This window comes from Prosopis cineraria, unplaced genomic scaffold (genome assembly GCF_029017545.1).
Source record: "Prosopis cineraria cultivar Desert tree isolate PC_DT_omini unplaced genomic scaffold, ASM2901754v1 PC771, whole genome shotgun sequence".
Classification (NCBI taxonomy): domain Eukaryota; kingdom Viridiplantae; phylum Streptophyta; class Magnoliopsida; order Fabales; family Fabaceae; genus Prosopis; species Prosopis cineraria.
In genome coordinates this window covers 18,416-42,188 of record NW_026556096.1, presented here as the reverse complement: position 1 = coordinate 42,188, position 23,773 = coordinate 18,416, and the positions used below count along the sequence as shown (strand labels likewise).

The 23,773-nt window shown below is 34.3% G+C and overlaps 2 protein-coding genes and 1 pseudogene across 2 annotated transcripts; all 3 read right to left on the bottom strand.

The window, feature by feature from the left end:
- Nucleotides 1–179: 179 nt before the first annotated feature.
- LOC129298323 (probable aldo-keto reductase 1) lies at nucleotides 180–4,450 on the bottom strand (annotated as a pseudogene).
- A 1,145-nt stretch (nucleotides 4,451–5,595) lies between these two features.
- On the bottom strand, nucleotides 5,596–9,773 carry LOC129298320 (perakine reductase-like). Its single transcript, XM_054936718.1, has 7 exons — nucleotides 9,565–9,773; nucleotides 8,662–8,832; nucleotides 8,098–8,301; nucleotides 7,824–7,996; nucleotides 6,971–7,067; nucleotides 6,663–6,816; nucleotides 5,596–5,988 (listed from the first exon to the last, which is right to left on the bottom strand). Exons 1-7 carry the CDS (start codon nucleotides 9,619–9,621, stop codon nucleotides 5,798–5,800), a joined length of 1,047 nt encoding a protein of 348 aa, XP_054792693.1. The 5' UTR covers nucleotides 9,622–9,773; the 3' UTR covers nucleotides 5,596–5,797.
- Nucleotides 9,774–14,920: 5,147 nt separating this feature from the next.
- Nucleotides 14,921–23,058, bottom strand: LOC129298321 (transmembrane emp24 domain-containing protein p24beta3-like). Its single transcript, XM_054936719.1, has 4 exons — nucleotides 22,681–23,058; nucleotides 16,383–16,569; nucleotides 15,988–16,095; nucleotides 14,921–15,364 (listed from the first exon to the last, which is right to left on the bottom strand). The coding sequence occupies exons 1-4, from the start codon at nucleotides 22,897–22,899 to the stop codon at nucleotides 15,231–15,233; spliced, it is 648 nt and encodes a 215-aa protein (XP_054792694.1). The 5' UTR covers nucleotides 22,900–23,058; the 3' UTR covers nucleotides 14,921–15,230.
- Between the last annotated feature and the right edge of the window lie 715 nt (nucleotides 23,059–23,773).

Below are 23,773 nucleotides of genomic sequence, written 5' to 3'. Positions count from 1 at the left end.
AAAATCGTTTGTATAACATGTTCAATTCCAGAATTTCTCCACTGAACTTTGGATGCGTAGCCTGTTACAGAAACAATATATCAAAAGTATATAACTGATCTACACATTCTTATAAACATTTTCCTTTCATTGTAAAGATCCTACAAGTGCACATTCTTGCAAACTTAAAACTGGATGCATACAAAATGGCTTTGACTAGGCAAACTCTCATCCACTGCTTTCCCTGCAGAAAGCCCGACCAAGAGGGCTATATGCCACAATTCCGATCCCTAGTTTTCCGCAAGTGGAAAAAAAGGATTAAGTACGATAACTAATAATTTGACTAGTTCTATAATATCACACTAGCCTCTCCTATTTTAAGTTTTTATACGTATTAATTTGGCCTTTCAATAATTTGTGATATACACCAAACTAATAATTTGGTTCCTTTATTAATCTAGTTTGAGCCTCTGGAGATCATGAAGTTCAATGCAAAATACTAATTCTTTACGCTCATCTTTCTTTACATATACACGATAAAAATTTATATATGATGAAAAATGCTATCAATTTCCATTGAATTTCACAAACTTCAAAGATAATAGAGAGGAGGTTTATGTGTAAAAATAAAATCAGAGATGTAAGTGTAATTCCAAAAATTTCAGGGGTGAATGCCTAACAATTTCATTTGAAATGTTTTTGCAGATAATCTGACTCGACACCACATATAAACAAATAGAAAAACAAATCAAACTGCAAGATCAAAATCAGTATGCGACAAACCTGGCAAAGTGGAATAATCTCTTCTTTCAATTTCACGGGTCCAAAAGGAATACTCCATTTGTAGAGCAGTGATAGGATGAACAGCCTGTGCTCTCCTTATAGTATCAGCATTAGCCTCTGACAACCCAATGTATCTTACCTTTCCTTCATTGGCCTTTTTTTTAAGTTCCCCTATCTTCCCCAATGTGGTCAGTATAAACAGCACAAGCATTCACAGTTTAGAAGTAGAGGAAAGGTATGCATTGCAAACAGAATGACCTAAAAACTCTGTCCTCAATTGGCACAGAAGTGTCAATTCCATGCTGATAGTATAAATCAATATAATGACATCAAGTCGCTTAAGACTAGCTCACAGCACTCCCTTACATATTCAGGCGTGCCTTTGATGCTGAATTGCATCCCTTCAGACACAACTATACCAAATTTAGCAGCCAGTTGAACTCTTTCCCGAGGCAGTTCTTTTAAACCCTGGAATATGATGAAAATGTTTCAGTAAGTACATAAAACGTACTGCATTGACCCGAGTATATTACACTCTCAATACACATTCAACAAATCTTATATTTTCCCATTAAATGATTGCCTCTACGAATCAGTTATAATCAAATACATTGGGCACTAGTAATGTCAGTAGAGTTAAGGGTATAAATAGCTGAGCCCTGGCATTCTTAAGCCTGGCTCATTTAAGAAACAAGTTGTTTGACCTCACCTTGTTTAGTTGAATGAAATCTAGGGCCAGGCTCGTGAAAAGTTTGCTTAAGATTAGACATGAATGAACCATATGGGATTAATGAGTTAATGGATTTTTGTCAAACTTAAAACGATGTTAATAATTTAATATAATCATACACGTAATTTTATGAATATCTGAATTTGATACTATTTTATAATTGAATAAACTATTTTAACAGCTGGCTTCATTTATGTAGTCCCAGTTTAAATTCATTGACCACACAATAATAATAATCTAATTTAGGGACCATAGTTAAAAATGAAAAAAAAAACATGAGTAGGAAGTAATATGAATACCTTGCCAACCATGATTTCGTTATCATGTTCATCTCCATAAGCATCAGATGTATCAAAGAAGGTTACACCCTTACTGAATGCTTCCCTAATAACTGAGCATCCTGCTTCATGTGAAAGAGGGGCATTATAAACTCCAGATAATCCTCCGCATCCAAAACCCACTGCAGAAACCTGCATTAGATAAATATGGCATAAACAGGCAGCGCTTCATTTATTGTCCGTTTTTCATAAGGGCTAATATAATCAAAGACTGAGATATTAAAACTCAAGCATTAGTACTTCATGAATCGAAACAGTATCCATTGGAAGGCTTGGAATAAGCTCTGTAAGGCAAAAAAAGATGGAGGGTGGGTTTTCGAGATTTCATGAAATTTAATGATGCCCTTCTAGCCAAATCTGCATGGCGACTTCTTACCAACCCTGATCAGCTCTGGGTAAAGGTATTAAAAAGCATCTATTTCCCTAACAGGTCTTTTCTCGCTGCTGAACATGGTCCAAAAGCCTCTTGGGCTTGGAGTAGCTTGCTTCCGGGTAGAGACATGTTGTTGAAAGATTTTTGCTGGAAAGTTGAAAATGGTAATGACATTAGCTCGTGGGAGGACCCATGGATTCCTGCCTCACCAAACTGCAAAGCTATCCCTGTTGTAGGTGCTGTAATTTATAAAACCCTAAAGGTTTTTAATCTGATTTCACGAGGTCAATGGATTTAACACCCATTTCAACCTCCTATACCTCTGAAACTATCACTCACATTTTGAAAATTCCAATTCCAATGAACTCGATTATTGATACTGGTGCGTGGGCTGCTGCTAACAATGGTACTTATTCAGCCAAGCTTGGTTACAGATTATTGTGGCTCAATCCCCACAACTTGTTAGTGCATCTACAAGCTCCTCCGCGTCTCTACCCCATGATATCTAGCAGGGCCTATGGCATCTAAAACAACAACTGAAGGTCAAGCATTTTATGTAGCAAGTAATCAATGATGCGCTTGCCACTAAAGAGGCATTGTATAATCAAAAATGTGCTGTAGATCCTTTATGCCCAATCTGCCATAATTACCCTGAGTTCATTGAACATCTCCTCCTGTTGTGTGATTGGGCTAGACAGGCATGGTATGGGAGTTATCTCACTATCGCCATTAATGTTGCTGACATCACCTCCTTTGATCGTTCGTGTTATGCCCTACTCATGAGCGAAAACTACACAGATGATTATGGTAAGACATACATTGCTAACCTATGTTAGAACATCTGGAAGATGAGATCTGCCTCAATCTTCGCTGGTGCAGTCATTGATCCTTTTCAGGTGGTCTCTCATACGGATGCTGCTACATGGGATTACTGGTCAGCCAACTTTATTGATAAGCCTCACTATACAAGCCCTGTTTTTACTCCAAGCACATGGTCTCCTCCTCCATTAGGTTTGATCAAAGTCAATTGTGATGGATCTTTTCTGGCTTCTTCAGGAAATTCTGGTACAGGAATAATATGGAGGTCATCAGATAGCTCATTTATCTAAGGTTGGTGTGAATCTGTTCAAGCTTCATCAGGCTTCATGGCTGAAGTTCTTGCTTGCAAGAAAGCCTTATTACTCATGACAGAATCTATCCATCAACCATTTATACTTGAGCTGGACTGTCAATAACTACACAAAGCTTTATCATCCAATCGAGGGGATCGCTGCAATTGGACTTGGCATAATCTACTGGCTGAGCTATTGGAATCCTTGGAGTCCTTCTCATCGCTTCATCTCTCTCTGGTCAAACGATCAGGGAACGCCGCCGCATATTTTCTTGCAGCCACTGCATCTAAGGGGGTGGAACCATCTGGTTGGGTTTTTGACCCATCACCCTCTCTTCTCGCCATTATCTCTAAGGACTCAATATCTCTCAACAGATCCCTGCAATCTGATGCCACAATGGACCGGGACCGTGAAGGAATAGGCTAGTTTAGTAGTTTCTCTCTTTTACTTTGTATGCCTTTGCCACTGGCTCATGGCTTCACTTTGTTTATTCGATTAATGATTATCCTTTTTCTGGTTAAAAAAAAAAAAGCATTAGAACTGAGCCATTCAACAATGAAAGTGACACTGTCCACCAATCTACACACACACACGCACGCACGCACGCACATTAAAACTGATTACATATAATATCAAGGCCTGTAGTTTGCTCGAGAAAACCCCTAATTTTCGAAACAATCGACTTCAAGCATTCTCACGCAAAGCTCTGAGCTATGGATGATTCTGGAGAAAGTAAAATTTATGATCCACTTCGTGTTGAATCATAGCAAATAACAATCAATTCTAAAAAAACAGTGAAAAACACTCAAAATCTCGAAATAGGATTGACTGTTTAAAGCTCGGAACTCTGTTTCGACAATACAGTATTGAAGCAGGAATGAAGGTTACCTCCAAGCCTTGACGACCAAGTTTGACTCTGGGCACTCGCGATTCAGTGCTGTCCATATGCGATTCAGCGATTGTACAGAGCCTTGGCGAAGATGTTAAACCAATCATTGAAAAAGAAGAGAGAGCGCGCCGATCAGGGCCGTCATTTTCTTCCACCAACTACCAAAAGCATAACGAAAGGTCGACACCCATATAGGAATATATTTTTGTAAGTGCGCGCCTTTGTGTGTTTGTGTGTGGAGCTGCAATGGAATCTACAAGGGTTTTTTTTTTTTGGATGGAATCTATACCACCAGGGAAAATGATGATTACTTTGCGTCTCACTTTTAATAAACGTTTTTTTATTATATTTATTGAAAAAAGATAAATAAATTCCCTAGGCAAATAATAAGAGTACCATAAAATAGAATAATTATTTTGAAATTTTTAAAAATTATTTGGCATAATCTTTTATAAAATTACATTTCTAACTTTTATTGAAATGATAGAAAATATAGAACCTAAACTAACATTGTTGATAAAAAGATAAATTTGTTAATATAAAAATTATAGTTATTAGTTTAGTTATATAATAAGTAACAAATAGGTTTCCATCTTAACAACCTCAGTTTAGATACTAACAACATAACTATCCATGATTTTAGTTTTGTTTTGTAATAATTATACTTCTTACATTAATATCTTTACTTTTTTTTTATTAGCAACTTTAGTTTAAGTTTAATAACAATGCTTTATATTATTTTGTAGAATGTCAAAAATATAATTTTACAAAAAATTATGTTAGATAAGTACTTAAGAACTTTAAAGTAACCCATTCCATAGTAATCTTTTGTCAATTGCCTATTTCATTGAGATTTATTTATTATTCTTATTGAGATTTAAAAATTATGAGCACTTTTAAAAAATTATAAATAATAATACAGTGATAGATATAAAGTTAACGTGTAAATTTCACCAAATCAAACGCTTTCTATTCATATATTCATACATCTATCCATTTAAAAAAATGTGATAAAAATTAAGTGACCCAGTTGGTGCAAATTTATCCTCTTAAATTTGTGACGTTTCACTATTCAAATGATCTTGAAATGGTCAGTGATTTATTAATTTTACAACTATTTTTTTTCACAGCACATTAGAATGAGATTTTGTAATATCCATGCAATTTATTCATGCATTATTCTTCAAATCTGATAAATGAGCTATAATATTCCCAATTCGTAGACTATTTATCACTGTAAAAAATTTTTGATCTCATGCATTGCATGAAACCTAAGAAATGAATCACATTATTTATAACTTATGAATATTGTAATTTGTTAAAATTTTTACATTATATATGTATGTAAGGATTGGAAATCTAGACCTATTTATAAAAAACAAATGGAGTTATTATACACGAAATATATCTCATTCAGGCATGAGTTATTATAACCAGGTTGTCTGACACACATGCACAACTGCAATTTCTGGTTCATTTAAACAACAGACATGTAAAGTTTGATTCTGTAGAAGTAATACTCTTAACCAAATCTTAACAAACAAAACCCACAATTCATTTTCTTAGGTGTGTACAAGGAAAAGAAAGTTTGTTTCATTTCTCTTGCAATTGCTTTGGAGGGGTAGTTGCAAACTTCCACATATATTTTGAGAACATGTCATATTCTCGTTCCCCAGCAAATTCATGAGCAGGAATTACATCAGAAATTACCCTCACATCTTCATCTGTAAGCTTAACTGTCAGAGATCCAATGTTGTTCTCAAGGTTCTTGACTTTCGTTGTCCCTATCGTATCAAAGCAATATTTCATCACGAAGAACTCAATTAACAGAAATGATACATCTTGGATTTACCCCAAAAAAAAAAAAATTATCATAATTAACAAAGATTAAAGGTACTATTCGTCCAGAAATGCCCATTAGGCAGCGGATAGATAAGACTATAAGAGGATGAATTGATGAAAGAGTTATACAGAAATAGGTAAAAATATCTATGAATATGCCAAAACCAAATAACACCTTCAAAGACCCTTGTCCCCAAATGCTTACACTTTTTTTTTTTTTAATTGCTCACATGAATTCTCCTACTAGAAGCAATCAAGTTTGAGGCATGGTCAAGTGCTAAATGCGGACATCTCTCCCAACGGGACAAATGCTTACACTTTTATTTGAAGAGTATTATTGGTTCAACTAATATGGATACACATGGCATGGAGGCGAGAAGGATTAAATTGACTGCTTGGTTGGAGACTCTGATATTGTATAAAATTCAAATACTATTTGACTCTTAAGTGGAAGCTCAGATTGACCACTTAATCCTAGAAATTCAGGCACAGATTACTTCATAATCAAGTGAGATTCATGGTTAGTTTGGTTAATATTTCTAACTTTAACCAAACGATTAACCTTTTTTCTTTCATTAGAAGAAAGGTATTTTGTTAAGTGCGTAGGTGACTCTACCTGGGATAGGAACTATATCATTCCCCTGATGCAGAAGCCATGCGAGAGCTAATTGAGCAGGAGTGCATGCATGCTTGGAAGCCAAATCAGAGAGTCGTTTATAAAAGAGCTTGTTCTTTTCCAAATTTTCTCCAATGAACCTCGGATGAATTGCCTATTACAGCCAAAAAAAAAAAAGGTGTACCAAATTTCAAAAGCCAATCCTCCGCAGGAATACAAGTATATAATTGTAGTTATCCTTATAGGCATTTCTCACTTGAAGTATCATCCTATTGCAAATTCATGCAAACTTAAAACTGGGACTGTACCAATAAACTTTGGCTTGGTAAACTTTCCTCTACTGCCTTCCCTGCAAAAAAGCCTCGACCAAGAGGACTATATGCTACTATTCCAATTCCTAGTTCTCTGCAAGTTAAAAAAAAAAAAAATTGAGTTAAGATAACTAAACATTTGACTAGATGATAAAATATTTCAGTAGCCGCTCTAATTTTAAGTTTTCATAAGTATTAACTTGGCCTCTTGATGATTTGTGCTTGGATTAGTCTTATAGATTGATTTCTCAATTGTTAGGTCTACTTAGTTTTAGCCTAAGAAAACCAAAAAGAACAAGAGGCTTGAAGCGTAATGGATTTGTTATCTTAAATGACTGAATCATGCAGTCATTATTTTTTAAGGAATTAAAACTAAATAACCATAACAGTCAACAGATTAGTCTATAAGTTTAGCCATTTATGCCACGCTGAAGAAGGCTATTGGAAGGAGCATTCAAGGAGTCAAAGTGCATATAGTATTAGCTCAACTAATGATTATCTTAATAGAAGGGAGGTCCCATTAAGTGAGAGTCAAATTTGTTATCTGTTAATACCAAATTAAATTCAAGTTTTGTGAGGTCTAAATAGAAGAAGCTCTTCCAATGTAATTTTTTCCATTCACAAGAACTGAACTCTTAACCATGATCAATAAGTATTGAGTCCCTTACCACCCAATCCAACCACTATTGGTGATATGAGTGCATATCTTAAAACATCAAGGGAGGTGAATGCAATTTACTGCAACAATTTCCATTTAGATATTTTGCAAATAATCACTACATTCAAACCATATCTAAGAAAGTCAGAATAGAAATCACACTACAAGATAAAAGTAGTATTTTAAAAAAACCTGCAAAGTGGAATTATCTCTTCTTCAATGTCACGGGACCATAAAGAATACTCCATTTGCAAAGCAGTGATATGATGAACAGCATGTGCTCTTCTTATAGTATCAGCATTAGCCTCTGACAACCCAATATATCTTATCTTCCCTTCATTTACCAGCTTTTTAAGCTCCCCTATCTTCCTTGTTCAGTTCAGTGAACCATACAAACATCCACAGATTAGAAATAGTGAAAATGCTATGTATTACACATAACAGAAGAAATGCATCAACAACTTACAGTGTCCTCAATTGGTACAGAAGTATCGATTCGATGCTGATAGTATAAATCAATATAACTGACATCAAGTCGTTTAAGACTAGCTTCACAGCACTCTCTTGCATATTCAGGGGTGCCTTTTACACTGAATTGCATCCCATCAGACATAATAATACCAAATTTAGTAGCCAATTGGACTTCTTCTCGAGGGAGTTCTTTTAAAGCCTGTTACATGATGAAAAAGCACAAATAAGGGCATCAAATGTAGAGAAAGTTGCAATGACCTCAGTGTAAATCATTCTCGGATATAAATGAAATTATATTCAAAGCTAGTTTTCTGTTTCCATGATGGTTACAAACAAATACTTAAACAAGTTCATGGGGCACCAGCATAATTCACTGCCACTTCTAAAATTATATTAAGCACTATGATCTTCCTTTCTATGTTGTTCTTGTAGTCACAAGTGTTCCCAAGCTTAGCACAGAATTAAATATTTTCTTTGGACAATCTTAAGGGCGTATTCTCTCGTATCAACTAAGTGCATTTAAGATTAAATTGTTGATAGTTAGCAGAATGCGCAATACCTTGCCAACCATGATTTCATTATCATGTTGATCTCCATAAAGATCAGATGTATCCAAAAAGGTTATGCCTTTATTGAAAACTTCCTTAATAATTGAGCACCCAGCTTGATGTGAGAGAGGGGCATTGTAAATTCCTGATAGTCCCCCACATCCAAAACCCAGTCTGGAGACCTGCATTTCATTATATATGTGATACAAACAGGAAGCACTTAATTTCTCATTAACTTTCCACAAGAAGTCATATTACCAAAGAATGAGCCCTTTTTGGTTAGAAGGCCGGAGAGGGATTCTCATTCTATTTAGATAAAGCGATTTGATCATACAGCTTTTGAATTCTACCAGACAGCGAAGTTAATTGGTTAGTGAAACTTTTTTGGTGATCAAAAGCAGGCGTGTCGGTTAATCAATTTACTGGTTAGATAACTTTGTGGTTATATATAGATGTATTATCTTGAGCTGTCATAGGTGTAATGCAATATATTATTCCCAGTGTTCTGAGAGGATTATATGACGAGAAACTTGACTAAAATTAGAAAATCTCTGACAACATATGTTTTAAGATTTAGGTGATGAAAGTCAAATTTAATATTTTGTGACACAAAACAATGTTATGGCTTGAGAAGTTTGTATTTGTTTCTTCCACATAAACCTCCTTTTGAGCTGAGATTGCTTGTGGGAAGCTCATAATCACAATATTTGAATATGGAAAAAATTTTCTGGAGTAGCTCGAGATTGTCAGACTCGGACGACCTCAATACCACTGAAACAGAACCTTTTTCTTCTTATTATTAAACTGAATCAAATAACAACAAATGTGCCAAGCGATAAACCGGTTCAACCAAAACAAAAAAAAAAAATATTGGACTATTTTGTATTGAGATTAAAAAAGAAAAGGAGACTTACCTCTAAGCCTTGACTACCTAGTTTCACTCTTGGGACTTGCACTCGAGTCTCGTCCATTTCCGATGCTTCAGAGCTTTGATGGAGAAGAAGACGACACTACAACGAGTCAACGAAGCATTGGAAGGAAGAGGGCCATGGAATGCTGGAATTTGACAAAAAGCGAGACGGTGAGCTTTCATTTTCTTCCACCAACTTCCAGAAGCATTTCGATTCAAGCTTCCACATGAAATGATTGGGCTTTTATTGAAATATATATATATATATATATATATATATATTAATAATTAAAATATCAAAATTTATTTATTTTATCTGAGTTTTTTTTTTGTTTTGTATTTAAACTGATTGGAGGATGAGAAACAAGAAGAGATGAAAATTTTTAGGATCTCAAATTAGTTTTAGCTATCAATTTAATTTTTTAAAATTTAATTTTTATTGATTTGATTACTTAAATTTATCTTAACTGTTGATTTGATCTTTATTATTTAAAGAAAAATTAATACTGTTAAAATTTACTTTATTGATATAAATAAAAAAATATTAATAATAACAATGTAGATTAATAAAAAGAAGTGAAATTATTTAAGTAGAAAAAAAGTCAAAAATTTTTAAAAATAAAAGAACAAATCAATAAAAATTATTTGAAAATCTATTTGTGTTTAAAAATTTAAAGGATTAACATGATAATTTTAAAAAAATGTAAGATATCATATCGATAAAAATTAAGCTTAAATGACTAAATGTTTTATTATCCCAAATAAAAGAAAGAAGCTAATTTCACTCAACACCACATGTATATTTGTTAGTTATATCGCAACTATTTAATAGTTAATATCAATGATAGGTTGATATTGCACTAATTTTGAAAGGAGGGCACTCCAACAAGAAGTTAAGAATATCGTGTGCTCCTTGTAAAAAAGTTTTAAAATATTCTTTTCCTTTCAACCATTATTTAAAACATAAAAAGACTAAAGTGTTCTTTTCAAAATTTAAAAATATTATCATGTATCAGCCAAATTTGACAACCACCAACCAAAACCACATAACCTCTAATAACCATGGTAGAGCACCAAAATAAAGCACATGCTCAAAGGCTTGCTACATTTCAAGAAATCCTTGTCTCAGGTAAACTAGAGGGACTCTGAGTTCAACAAGAGCATATTAGCAAATGAATTCTTGATTGTTATGATGAAGCTAGCAAGATCCCTAACTTCATGAAATTGACCTAGAAAGGTCAATGCTAACTCTCCACTATCAAGCTCTTGATCAAATCCTCGAGCTTAGGGAAACCTAAGCTTTGCTAACAAGAATCTCCTCATGATGAAATATAACTCATTAATGATCAAAAATGTCACTCCATTGTTTAATCCAAAAAAATGTCATTTCATTAATTTCAAGTGACATTGTATTATTTCAAAAAGCTAGGGGACATTATGTTTTTTGTAGTTAAGAATACCAAAAGCGCCTAGTGCAATACTTTAATGTTGTGTTCAAATAGGTAGATTTAAGTTGAAAATTTGAATTTAAAATTTCATATTTAAAATTCATACATTCTAAATTTTTTGTTTGGATGATATAAAAAATTTTAAATTATAATATCAAAATCCTTTATTTGAATTTAAAGTAAAATTTTAATTTTTAAATTCTATATTTGAATTTAAAAAAAAAACTTAAAAGATTGGTCAAACTCGATGATTAGAATGGCCAACTTCCAATAAGATCAGACAAACAAAGCTGACTGGCACTGTGGCACTGGTTATGATCGGGACGGGACCTTTGACTTCCACTGAGATCGAATCATTACGATAACAAGGATGGGACAGCCAACTTCTACTGGGATCGGACTGATGGTAATGACAAGGATCAGAGGTTGACTTTCACCGGGACCAAACCAATGGGGATGACGAGGATCGAACTAAAGGGGACGACAAGGATAGGACAGCCAACTTACATAGGCACCAGATAGGACCAATGGCTACAACAAGGACTGTACGATTGACTTTCACTGGCATCGAATCACACCAATAAAGACAGTGACAGCGACTAGACTGAAGGTGATCGTGAAGAAAGGCGGCCATTCGATCCACGCCTGGTGCAAGTTGGACTTTTGGTCCTCGTTATCATCATCGATTAAGTCTTGGTGGAAGTCAGTCGTCCAGTTCCCATCGTCATTGTCTGTCTGATCTTGATTGAAGTCGATCGTTCGATCCCGATCATCATAGTCGATCTAGTGCTAGTGACAATGGGTCGTTCGATTCTCGTCATTGTCAGTTTGGTCCCCGTGGAAGCAAGCAATTTGGTCCCCATCATCGCTGTCAATCCAATCCCAGTGGAAGTTGGCCATCCAGGTCCCTGTGGTCGTTGTCAGTCTAGTCGCGGTGGAAGTCAGCCGTTCGGTCCCCTTGGTTGCGATAGGTTTGATCCCAATGAAAGTTGGATGTCTGATCCCTATGGTCACCGTTGGTCTAGTCTCATTGGAAGTTGGCTATCTGGTTCCCGTGGTCTCCATCAATCCAGTCCCGATGAAAGTCAGTCTTTTGGTCCTCGTGGTCACCATCAATCCAATTCTAATGGAAGTCAGTTGTCCAATCCCTATATTTGCCTGTAGTCTTGTCCCAATGGAAGTTGGCCATATGGTCCCCCTGGTCGCCGTCAATCCAATCTCGGTGAAAGTTGGCTGTCCAATTCCAGTCATCGTTGGTCTAGTCCTGTCCCAGTCAATAGTGGCAGCTTGTTTCTGCAAACTTTGGCAATTCAGTCCAATTATCATTAGAAAGTCGATTAAGCCTTCATGCATTTGGATTAAATTATGAAAGAGCTTAAATTAAGATTTGAAATGATAGGGGCTTAGAAATGATTTCAAATTACAAAAAAATTAAGGAAGATTTTGGGTTTGGGTTTGGGTCAAATCTAAATCTATATATTTTTAATTATCCAAACAAAGGATTTGGATCAAATCCAAATCCATGTGTATCCAAATATAGCATAAAGATAGACTTATACCTTAATCCTAATAAAGAGTGAGGCGGATGCTACATAAATGACCAACTAAGTATTAATTAGTCAAACTAATGGCAACATTCAGGGTTTGTTAAAATTGGGTGTCAATTGCTTTGTTTTTAAAAAGATTGGGGATAACATTATCCTTTTCTTTAATTAAGGATATCTCAAGGCAGGTTTTCATTTTAATCCCAAACTTTTATTAGTTAAGACGAAGCAACGATTATGAGTATGATTCATTAGTGCAAAGAATCAGTGCTTCCACAATTGCCGTAAGCAGTACCTTTAACCTATCTTGGCTTCCTCGACTGCTGAGAGATTTATTTCAATTGACACTCGCATCTTACACTAATATGCTCCTCCCGATCTTGTAACAAGTGTCTTTGGTTCTTTTCATTAATCACCTTCTAGATTTGTTTGAAACATTAATTTTTTTTTTCACACGTGCCATTAGCAATTAACTCAATGGCATGAAAACTTTTCTATAAGTGAGAAGTTACATGTTTTATCCCATTTATAACTTCAAGGCATTAGTACATATCTCTTTTATTCAACAAAAAAGAAAGTGATATTAGAATAGTAAGACAATTAGATTTTTTACCTAAAAATAATAGAATTTAGTGAAAATCGCACATTATATCTCAATTTTAAAAAACTAACAAGTATTTGTTAAAATTTAATGGTGAGGGCAAAATTGTCCCAAATTTTATTATTTAGGGTTTAAGATATATAATTTAAAATTTTAAAATTCAAATTATTCCTATATCTATAGCTTATGATTCAAATTACATATTAACCCTATTAAAAAATTATTTTAATATCCTTAAAATAAAATATATTAATTTTTCCTTTATTTTAACTTAATTATAAAGATTTTTTTATTTTTAAAATATATACTAATCCTGCTTAAAATCAATAATTAAAAGTTACAAAATACAAATATGTCCTCTACTTTTAAGTTTTCATTTTCACTCATCCAATCATTAATTAACAACTAAGTCATATATGTTGGACTAAAATACCATTCTTGATATATTCTTTTAAATTTTTATTTATATTTTAAATTTATTAGTCATACAAACTAATTTATTTAGTATTTTTTTAAAAAAATTAAATACATACTCCATCTTTTCAAAAATGTAAGGCATTTATAACCAAATTTTACCTCTAATAAAATAGTTAATAGTTTTTGAAATAACACCATATTTTCATATTTACTATTTTATTGGGTATTTCAATATAAAATAAATATAAAATGAGATTAAAGTGTAAGTTTTAAAATAAAGAAAAAGTCTTTATAATTTTAACAAAACAAAAGGGTTATCAGTGTATTTTACTATGTAATTTATTAATTTATGCAAATTAAAATCTAAAGAATATTTTATTTCAAAATTTGTTATGTTCTACATTTTAAAAATATAAATAATGACTTATTTTATTTTAAAATAATTGTATTGTCTCTTGTAAGTTAAAATTTAATTCTTTTGGTTTTTTATGGTATCTCTACAGTTGGCAAATATGATAATAAAAGTTTAATGAGATTATACCTTTAAGAAAAAGCTTTTATTTTAAAATATACTACCTCCATTAAAAAATATAAGGTATCTTTTGAGGAGTATGATGTTAAAAAATATAAAGTATTTTTAATTTTTTAATATGTAATCATTACTTTTTTTAAAAAAACTCCTATTAATAATGACTTTATATTTATTGTAGGTTGCTTAATAGGGGTAAGTATAAAAAAAATAAAGTTAGTTTGAAAGTAAGTACTACTTCATTGGGGAATAAAATTCGATTAAAAATACCTTACATTTTTGAATAAAAGGAGTACTACTCTTATAAATATATATATATAGCACTGTTTTTTTAAATTTCTCATCTACTACAATTTAAATATAATCTAACTTGTTCTTTTTCAAAATGTATTACCCTATGTATCACTTTAAAGAAAATAAAATATTTAAGAAAATACTAGGTGTGCAATAGAAGAGAAATTCATTTAACAGTATATAATTAACTTATACTTCATAATTTTATTTGCACACATTTGAGGCACACAACTACATCAATGTTTTTCATAAGTATTCAAACTACAATCAACTTTTACATATAAATAATAGAATAATAGATTTTTACACCTCACATAAAAGGTTGCTACAGGTTTTGGGAGTATGGCCAAAACTCTTGTATCCAAAAAATGTAGATCAAATTTTTAAAAATTTGAAAGTATAACATATTAATATTGATATATAAAAAGTTTATTATTCATATACAATAAGTTTATCATTTAAAATTTAAAATTTACAAGAGTTTATCATTTATATATAATGGTATATTTTATATTAATTGCATGCAATAATAGGAATTCCATGCTCCTTGAATGACCCAAGATGTTCTATTCTTCTCCAACCATTGAGAAAACAAACAAGCTTTATCTCTTACAAAGATCGTAGTAAATTCCCACAAAGTGTAAATGAACTCTCTCGAACAGAAAATTTCAGGAAATGGGAATCTAGGAACCTCTTTTTTGGTTTTCAGAGTTATGAATATAAATTACTCTCTGTTGGAAGGAAAGAAAATAGTACTCACCAGCCATCATATTGTTACACAAAGGGAAAACAACTGTAAAACCTAACCCTTCAGCTAAAAGAAAAGGAGGAGGAGATTCAAACACGGTTATAGGCCACTGACTTGCTGAAAAGCCGCCGGATGTATACAACTTGCAGTGCACTAACAAGAGCTAGAAGAAGGTACTCTCCCACCGTGTAGAATATAACGCGCTTCCGGGTGCTCTCGTTCGCTGCATCATCGTAAATAAAATAGGAAGCTGAGTCAGATAATGGTACTAGCCACTGTGTTCTTAAGTACTTCATTGAGTTTTGATAAACCTAGTTAGCTGAAGCAGCAATATCAGAAAACTAATGAATAAACTGAACATTGATGCAGTCGTCAACAGATATCGACTTAAGGACAGCTTACAGATTTAGAAGGAACAAACTGCCTAAATGCAACTCTCTAAGATGATGACAAGGACTAAAGGCTTGTTGAAAACGTAAACGATAAATGATGCGCGCGCGCGCGCGTAATGCTTCTGCTGGTCCAGAGAGTGACGTTTGATATCACAAATGCCAACTTCGGGAGGAGTCCATGTGTCTCTAGCTTTAGTTATTGCACTATATAATATACAGCGATGTATAGAACTTAAAAGGACTAAATCAACATGCAAACTTCTGTTGCTAACACTTGCCACCAATATCAAGATGGGTAAAACTTTAAAACTGATGTCTAGGAACCATCACTATCATGGAACTAATGAATTGAATCAACGTATTTAACATAGAAAGAAAAATGACACGACTACTAGGCAACAGCCGACCTTCTACATGGGCCTGTCACAGTTCATCAAAAAGAAAATCAACTTACTATGTCGATGCCGTGCATCACGGGCTCTAAGGTATTTTTGCTCAGCTGTAACAGACTCTAGTGCCTCTCTGAGCTCAGCAATTTTAACATTTATTGGGTCCAAGTGCTCTGCAAATTCGCCAATCAAAGTCAATAGGAAGCCCCCAAAAGATGGGGAGAAAGAAACTTAACTAACGTCAATATTCACTAAGTCCAAAAAATACACACACTAACATCAATCTTCACATACTTCAAGCAATACCTCAATTTATTATTATTTTTTTTAATACTCAAGCAGTACCTCATATTAATAGTAAATGTTCATCACACAGTTCATGATCTATATGCACCTAAAGATGGCAATATGACAACATAACAGACTATAGCAATAAAACCTGCTTATGCAAAGAACATACCGTTTTTAGCAAGATCATGCTCAGTAGGGATATGACCAACATGAATGTAGAAAGAAACAGTCTCAGGTGTGGAATGAGGGTTATGAAAGCAGAATTTATACATTCCACTTCGTGGGGCTTTAAAATCAAACTTGTCGCCAGAGGTTCCTTTGATAGTGTGGACTATGTTACCTCCAGGAGATGTCACCTGTAGATTACCACAAAATTAGGATAACTGAAAAGCGAACCATATAAAACAATAATAGGTGGATCATTCTGAAAGCCAATATTGAACACTAATCTACAACTTGATCATGCAAATCAGAAACCAACAACGTCTCCTGATCTACTTCCTAGCATTGTGAGCACACAATTTTCCAAAAAACTTCTGCGCAGAGAGGTTACCAAAGGCATTGGCATGGTCTCTAAACCATACTCTTCAGGGATTGACATTTAAAATGAACAATACAGGAAAATAAATCGTTTTATGTGAAGAAAACCAAGGCCATCCATTCAAATATGAGCAATCCACATTAGACCTTATTAGCTCATCCCGCCAGCCTCCCACCTGTTATCACTTTCTACATTTTATTTTGCAGCCTGACTTTGTTCCAAATTCTCCAGCGCTTCTCATTTTAAAAGAACTTGGAGAACAAGCATCACAATTTAAAAGTCAATAATAATACAATAGAAGAAAAAGAATTTACCAATTTATTGGTCTTTTCTGAAGTTATAATTTAGGCAAACATTAATAGAATTCCAATATATCTTAAACAAATGACAGCAAGGCAAACACCAACATATCAATATACTCCCTCTAATCCTATTTATACGTTACTTCCAATATGTTTCATTAGAACAAAAAAAATAACTAAAAACTCATTAACTCTTGTCTAAAAATTTAATAAGTTTTCAATTTTGCCCTTATTAATATGCATACTTTCTCTCACCAAAATTTAATGGGGATAAAAGGAAAAACTTGTAATAAAACAATAATGACTTGAAAATAAGACCAAAAAATCCTTCTCTCTTTGCTTTATATATAGGACTTGAGGGAGTATGTAATAAATATCCATAGCAAGACATACTATTCATAACCATAAATAGTGTGGTTCATCCCTCACGTTTTGTGCAATGCACAGAAAGCCATGTCTAGTCAATGCTTCAAAACAAGAGCGCATGACAAGGAAAAAATTATCAAAAACAAATATTTATAATCAGATATTGTTTATGCAAGAAATAAGTTAACAATAATTTCATAACTCTTAAAAGCATCCTCGTCTGGGCTAGATTTATTACTACATTAGTGCATCAGTACACTGCAACTTCAAAACTAGAGACCATGACACCATGATAAGATCTATTTAACACAACTACTGATGACTTTGTCGGGGTAGTTTTTTCTTGCACCAGATGAGTTCACAATAACTATATAACTCTTAAAAACATCCTGGTCTGGTGATCCTTTAATGCATCACCAAGTATCAGTGATTTAACCCAGCAAAACAAGAAAATCTACCAAGTTCTTGTCTAAAATGTTTTTCATACATCAAATGAATGAACAACTATATTTTCTACTTCCAACCTAATTCCACCTATGTTTCATAGAGGTCCCCAGCAAGATAAAGGGAAAGATTGTGTTAGACTCTCAATAGCCAATATAAATTCTGTCAATCCCTTGTGACATGGATCAAAGACATTATTCTGTCAACTCCGCCTATGTTTATAGCCGGTCCCAAGCCCGGGTAAAGGAGGAGGGTTGTGTTAGGCCATCAACAGCCAATGTAAAAATTTGTTGAATCTATCATGAACATGGACAATAGACGTTATAATGTTAATGCTAGGTCGTTGCCCGTAAGTAACGCGCTGCATGGCTCGAGTACAGTGATAAGTGAGTTAGAGCCGCTGCATCGGCGCCCGGATGTAGTGTTAAATGAGCAAGGGCTACCGCGTCATTCTGGACGCACGCGGCTAAAGAAGTTAGTCCATAAGAGCAAAATTAGATTTGGTACTTGAAATGTTGGGACATTAAATTGTAAATCTGTAGAGGTTGTAGGGGTTATGATTCAAAGGAAAATCAATATCCTTTGCTTGCAAGAAACAAAATGGCGTGGAGAAGGAGCTAAGGATATTCAAGATTTCAAACTTTGGTATACAGGAAAAGTAAGTGCACGCAATGGAGTAGGCATCATTATAGATAAGGAGTGGAAGAATAACGTTGTAGAAGTTAGCAGAATTGGAGACAGAATTATTTCTTTAAAAATGATAATTGGACGTGAGACTGTTAATATTGTTAGCGCTTATGCACCGCAAGTCGGGACAGAAGCCAGTCTTAAGGAATTATTTTGGGAGGATCTGGAGGGGTTGATTCGACACATACCACAGAGTGAAAAGATTTTTATTGGAGGAGACTTTAATGGGCATGTCGGGAGGAAAGCTGGTCAGTATGCGAGGGTGCATGGTGGTTTTGGTTTTGGAGAGCTAAACAATGAAGGGCAAACTCTTCTTGATTTCTCATTGGCGTATGATTTTAAGATTGCCAACACTTGTTTCAAGAAGAGAGATGAGCATCTCATCACTTACAAAAGTGGAGCCTCAAGGTTGCAGATTGATTTTCTTTTGGTTAGGAACACAGATAGAAAACTTTGTAAAAATTGTAAGGTGATTCCTGGAGATGCTGTAACGACACAACATAGGGTCCTAGTCCTTGATGTGTGTATTATGAGTAAAATCCAAAAACGTCGACAAGTAGTAACACCAAAGATTAGGTGGTGGCAATTAAAAGGTGAGAAGCAAGATATTTTCAAGCGAAATCTTTTGGATAAAGGAATTTGAGATTCTCAGGGAAGTGCTAACATTATATGGGAGGATATGGCTAAAAAGATAGGGAGGTTGCAAAAGTAGTTTTGGGAGAATCGAAAGGTTCTGGTCCGAGAGATAAGGAGTCTTGGTGGTGGAATAATAGTGTACAGGACAAAATCAAGTATAAGAAGAACTGTTTTAAAGCCATACATTTGTGTAACAATGAGGAAAATTGGGAGAGGTACCGTATGGCTAAGAAGGAAACTAAGAGAGCTGTGGGTGAAGCTCATTCCAAAGCTTTTGAAGAATTTTATAAGAACCTTGAGACGAAGGAAGGAGAGCAAAATATTTATAAGATTGCCAAGAGTAGGGAAAGAAAATCAAGAGATCTAGAACAGGTAAGGTGTATTAAGGATGAAGAGGGAAGAATTTTAGTTACAGATGATGAAATTAAAAATAGATGGGAGACTTATTTTTCTAAACTTTTCAATGATGGAGAGGATTCATCTAGTAACTTGGAGGATTTAGTAACTGGTGAAGGAGAACAAAATTTGTCATTCTATCGAAAAATATGTGATAAGGAGGTAAAGGAAGCTCTTAAGAAAATGGCAAATGGTAGAGCTAACGGACCTGATTGTATATCTATCGAAGCGTGGAAATGTTTAGGTGAAGAAGGGGTGAGATGGTTAACTAAGTTATTTAATGTGATTTTACGGTCCAAGAAAATGCCTGATGAGTGGAGGAGAAGTACATTAATTCCTATTTATAAAAATAAAGGAGATATTCAGAATTGTACTAACTATAGAGGGATTAAACTCATGAGCCACACAATGAAATTGTGGGAGAAAGTAATTGAGCACACGTTGAGATTGGAGACAAGTATTTCTGAGAATCAATTTGGTTTTATGCCAGGTAGATCAACTACAGAGGCGATTTATCTACTAAGGGGATTAATGGAAAAGTATCGTTGTAAAGATAAAGATCTACACATGGTTTTTATTGATTTGGAAAAAGCTTATGACCGTATACCAAGAGAAGTGCTTTGGAAAGCGTTGGAAAAAAAGGGAGTACGAATTGCTTATATTAAAGCCATACAAGATATGTATGAGGGGGTAAAAACTAGTATAAGAACGCCTAGTGGTCAAACAAAGGATTTTCCTATAAAGATTGGATTACATCAAGGATCATCTCTGAGTCCTTATTTGTTCAACTTGATTTTAAATATTTTGACGGAACATATTCAAGAGGAAATCCCGAAATGTATGCTCTTCGCGGATGATATAGTTCTTATAGCAGAGACAAGAGAAGAGGTTAATTGCAAACTTGAGTTATGGAGGAAGACATTGGAGTTGAAAGGTTTTCGTCTGAGTAGAAGTAAGACGGAATATTTATATTGTAAATTTGGTAAAGGACTATTCGAAAATAATTTGGAAGTGAAATTGGGAGATCAAATTATACCTCAAGTGGAAAAGTTTAGATATTTGGGAGCCATTATTCAAAATGATGGCAAAATCAGTGGAGATATTTCACATAGAATTCAAGCTGGGTGGTTTAATTGGAGAAAAGCTAAAGGAGTTATTTGTGACCGTAAGGTGCCTAATAAACTTAAAGGAAAGTTTTATCGTACTGCTATCAGACCGGCAATGTTATATAGTAGTGAATGCTGGACTCTAACGGGACAGCAAGAGCATAAAGTTGGAGTAGCAGAGATGAGAATGTTACGATGGATGTGCGGACATACACGTAAAGATAAAATTCGAAATGAGCACATACGTGAAAAAGTGAGGGTGGCACCTATTGAGGAAAAAATGGTAGAAAATCGGTTGAGATGGTTTGGGCATGTACAAAGAAGACCAAGGGAGGCACCAGTGAGAAGAGTGGAACATATAACTTTGAGTCCGACTAAGAGAGGTAGAGGAAGGCCTAAGAGAACACTCTTGGAAGTTGTTGAACGTGATCTCTTAATTATAATATTTCTAAAAGCTTAATAAATGATAGAGCACAATGGCGTCTTGCAATCCATGTAGCCGACCCCACCTAGTGGGATAAAAGCTTGTTGTTGTTGTTGTTGTTGTTGTTGTTGTTGTTGTTGTATTTTCTACTTACAACCTCATTCTTAAAGTAGGAGGAACAGCCATAGATTCATTGATCATCCTCTTAAGTGAGACTGAAAGGAAGTCTGGATCTACGTTTCATTAGAGATTTCCAACATCATCTAAAGGTGCCATCGATGACTTATGACGCAACACAAACCATATTACAAAGACATAGATCGGATTCTATAGCTTATCAAACTCCCTACTGTTATTATAGACTGCTCTTTACTCTTCAATTATCTAACTGGCTAAAAGGAATCCGTTGCTTATTAGGATTTCAGCCTCTTTTTTATTCAGAAACATTAGAACTTCAAATCTTCAACTTCGTTTCATACTTCCACAAAAATGGCATATGTTACAATAAAATAGAATAGCAAATGCCCAGACTACTGTTAAACACTCATCTTAAGATCTAATAAAATAGCAAATGCTAGACAATTAAACATTCATCCAGGGGGAAAAAAATCAGGTTCTGATCCTCTCTCCCTTTATTCTCTTTCTCTTATCCCTTCTTCTCTTTTTTGTTTTGGTGGAATATCCCTTCTTCCCTTTCAGGTCTGTGATAGGAATGATGGCAGAGTCAACCAGGATGAAATCGGTTGAAAAGCAAGTAAGGGTCTAGACACACAATCTCAATCCTTTATGGCTGAAACAAAGCGGTATATTGAAAAAAATCCAGTAAGATGAAGAAATTGTACAACATACTACTTCTAGCTTTCAGGAGCGGAGGATAGGAGATAATTGAAAAACCAAAACAAGAATGATAAGGATATTGCAGAGAAATCGGGAGAAGTTTTGATCAGATATTGGGTTTGACGAGGAACTAAGGAATCTATCCGACCAATCTTTTTTATCTGTGTAGCTTGCTCTTCCCTTTTCAGTCTTCCCTCCATTCTCTATTAAGTTGTAACACTCATCCGCTTGACTAGCAACTATAAAACTGTCTAGGCAGCTGACGCAGAATGAAGTTCATGGCTTTTGATTTAATCAAACAGTATTATATTTGGGTTTTATTTCAATCTAGGTTTAAGTCCATCAAACAAATATGCAAACTCCTATCTGACCAAATCAAAAACCCTAATTCCAGGACTGGAACCATTATTCGACATGCCTTTATTTCTGTATCAGCAGCATATCAAAGTATCAGAACCTTTGAACTGTTATTCAGAACAGTAATGTCAACTATTCTAGGTGAGGTATCAAAGAAAAAGTATGCGACTTGTGTCAAGATGCGTAAATCATCTTCATATTTTTCTACCAAACAAAAATGAGGCCAAAAGGCTTTCTACCATTTAAAATAGCGCAAATCAACAAAATATTCACAGATCAACAAATAATTTGATTAAAAAAAAACTAGGGAAACAAAAACGATGAGCAAAAAGGGAAGCGAACCAATAAAAAAAAAGGCACATCGAACTCACCGTCAAGTCGATGCCGGGATGATCGGAGCTCCAGAAAATGTCATGATCGACGACAACAAAGTTCCCAGTAACCGTGTCACCCTCGTAGAGCACATACTCATACACGCACTCAACGTCGTTTACGGTCACAGACAACGATTCAATCCTACCTAAAAAGCTCAGCAACAAGCAGATCAACAGCATACACACCCTCGCGCTTCTCTTATTCGTTTCTTCCATCAAATTCCCTCTTTTTCCCGATTGAAGATTATAAGCACACGAATTCTGGGCGAGCAACTCAGTTTCAGTAGCTCTAGCTCTTGTGCCTCTCGGATCTTAAAAACTGCGATTTCGAGCACGTTGCTTCCTCGGCGCCGCAACGACGCCAGTGAGGATGGTTTTACCTGCTTTGGCGATGTCGTTTAGAAGACTTACGTGTGAAACGCAAACAGCTCCACCTTTCACCAGCCAATCAAACAACGAGCTGTTCTGACCTGGACGTGCAAACAATTTAACTATACAACTTGTTCGGAGATAGTTTTTTTTTTTTTTTTAAAAAAAAGTCAGAAGCTGTTGGCAAGAAAATTAGGTGATGATTAATTAATGATTAAATATTTTTTAATTAATTCAATTTTGACATAATTTTATATAATAATATATTACGTATTTTAAATAAAAATATAAAAAATTAACAGCATGAAAGTGCTCCTTTCCTTTTTCTTTACCACCTATTTTTGTTACCTTTCCTCCATTATATGCTATATTTTTATTTATTAATTGGAAACGAAGAATCTAAACTCATGAAGAAGAATTGTTATAGTGCTACGGTGGGAAAAAAAAACTACCTACAACATGGGAGTTAGATCAACTTATTCTAAAGTTTAAGGTTAAAGTTTTACAATCCCTATTCATATTAAATAAATATGTTAAAATTATTCTTGAGATACTCATAAGACCGCAATTGATAATAGTAATCAGTTTAAATTAGTCTAGATAGTGATAATATCCCAATTTTCCAGTTCCAGGATATATGGAATTAAAAAAAAAACCATAGCAGCACTTGTTTGGATTAATACTTGCTAAACTGAAATGTTTCACAAATTAAAGTTTATAA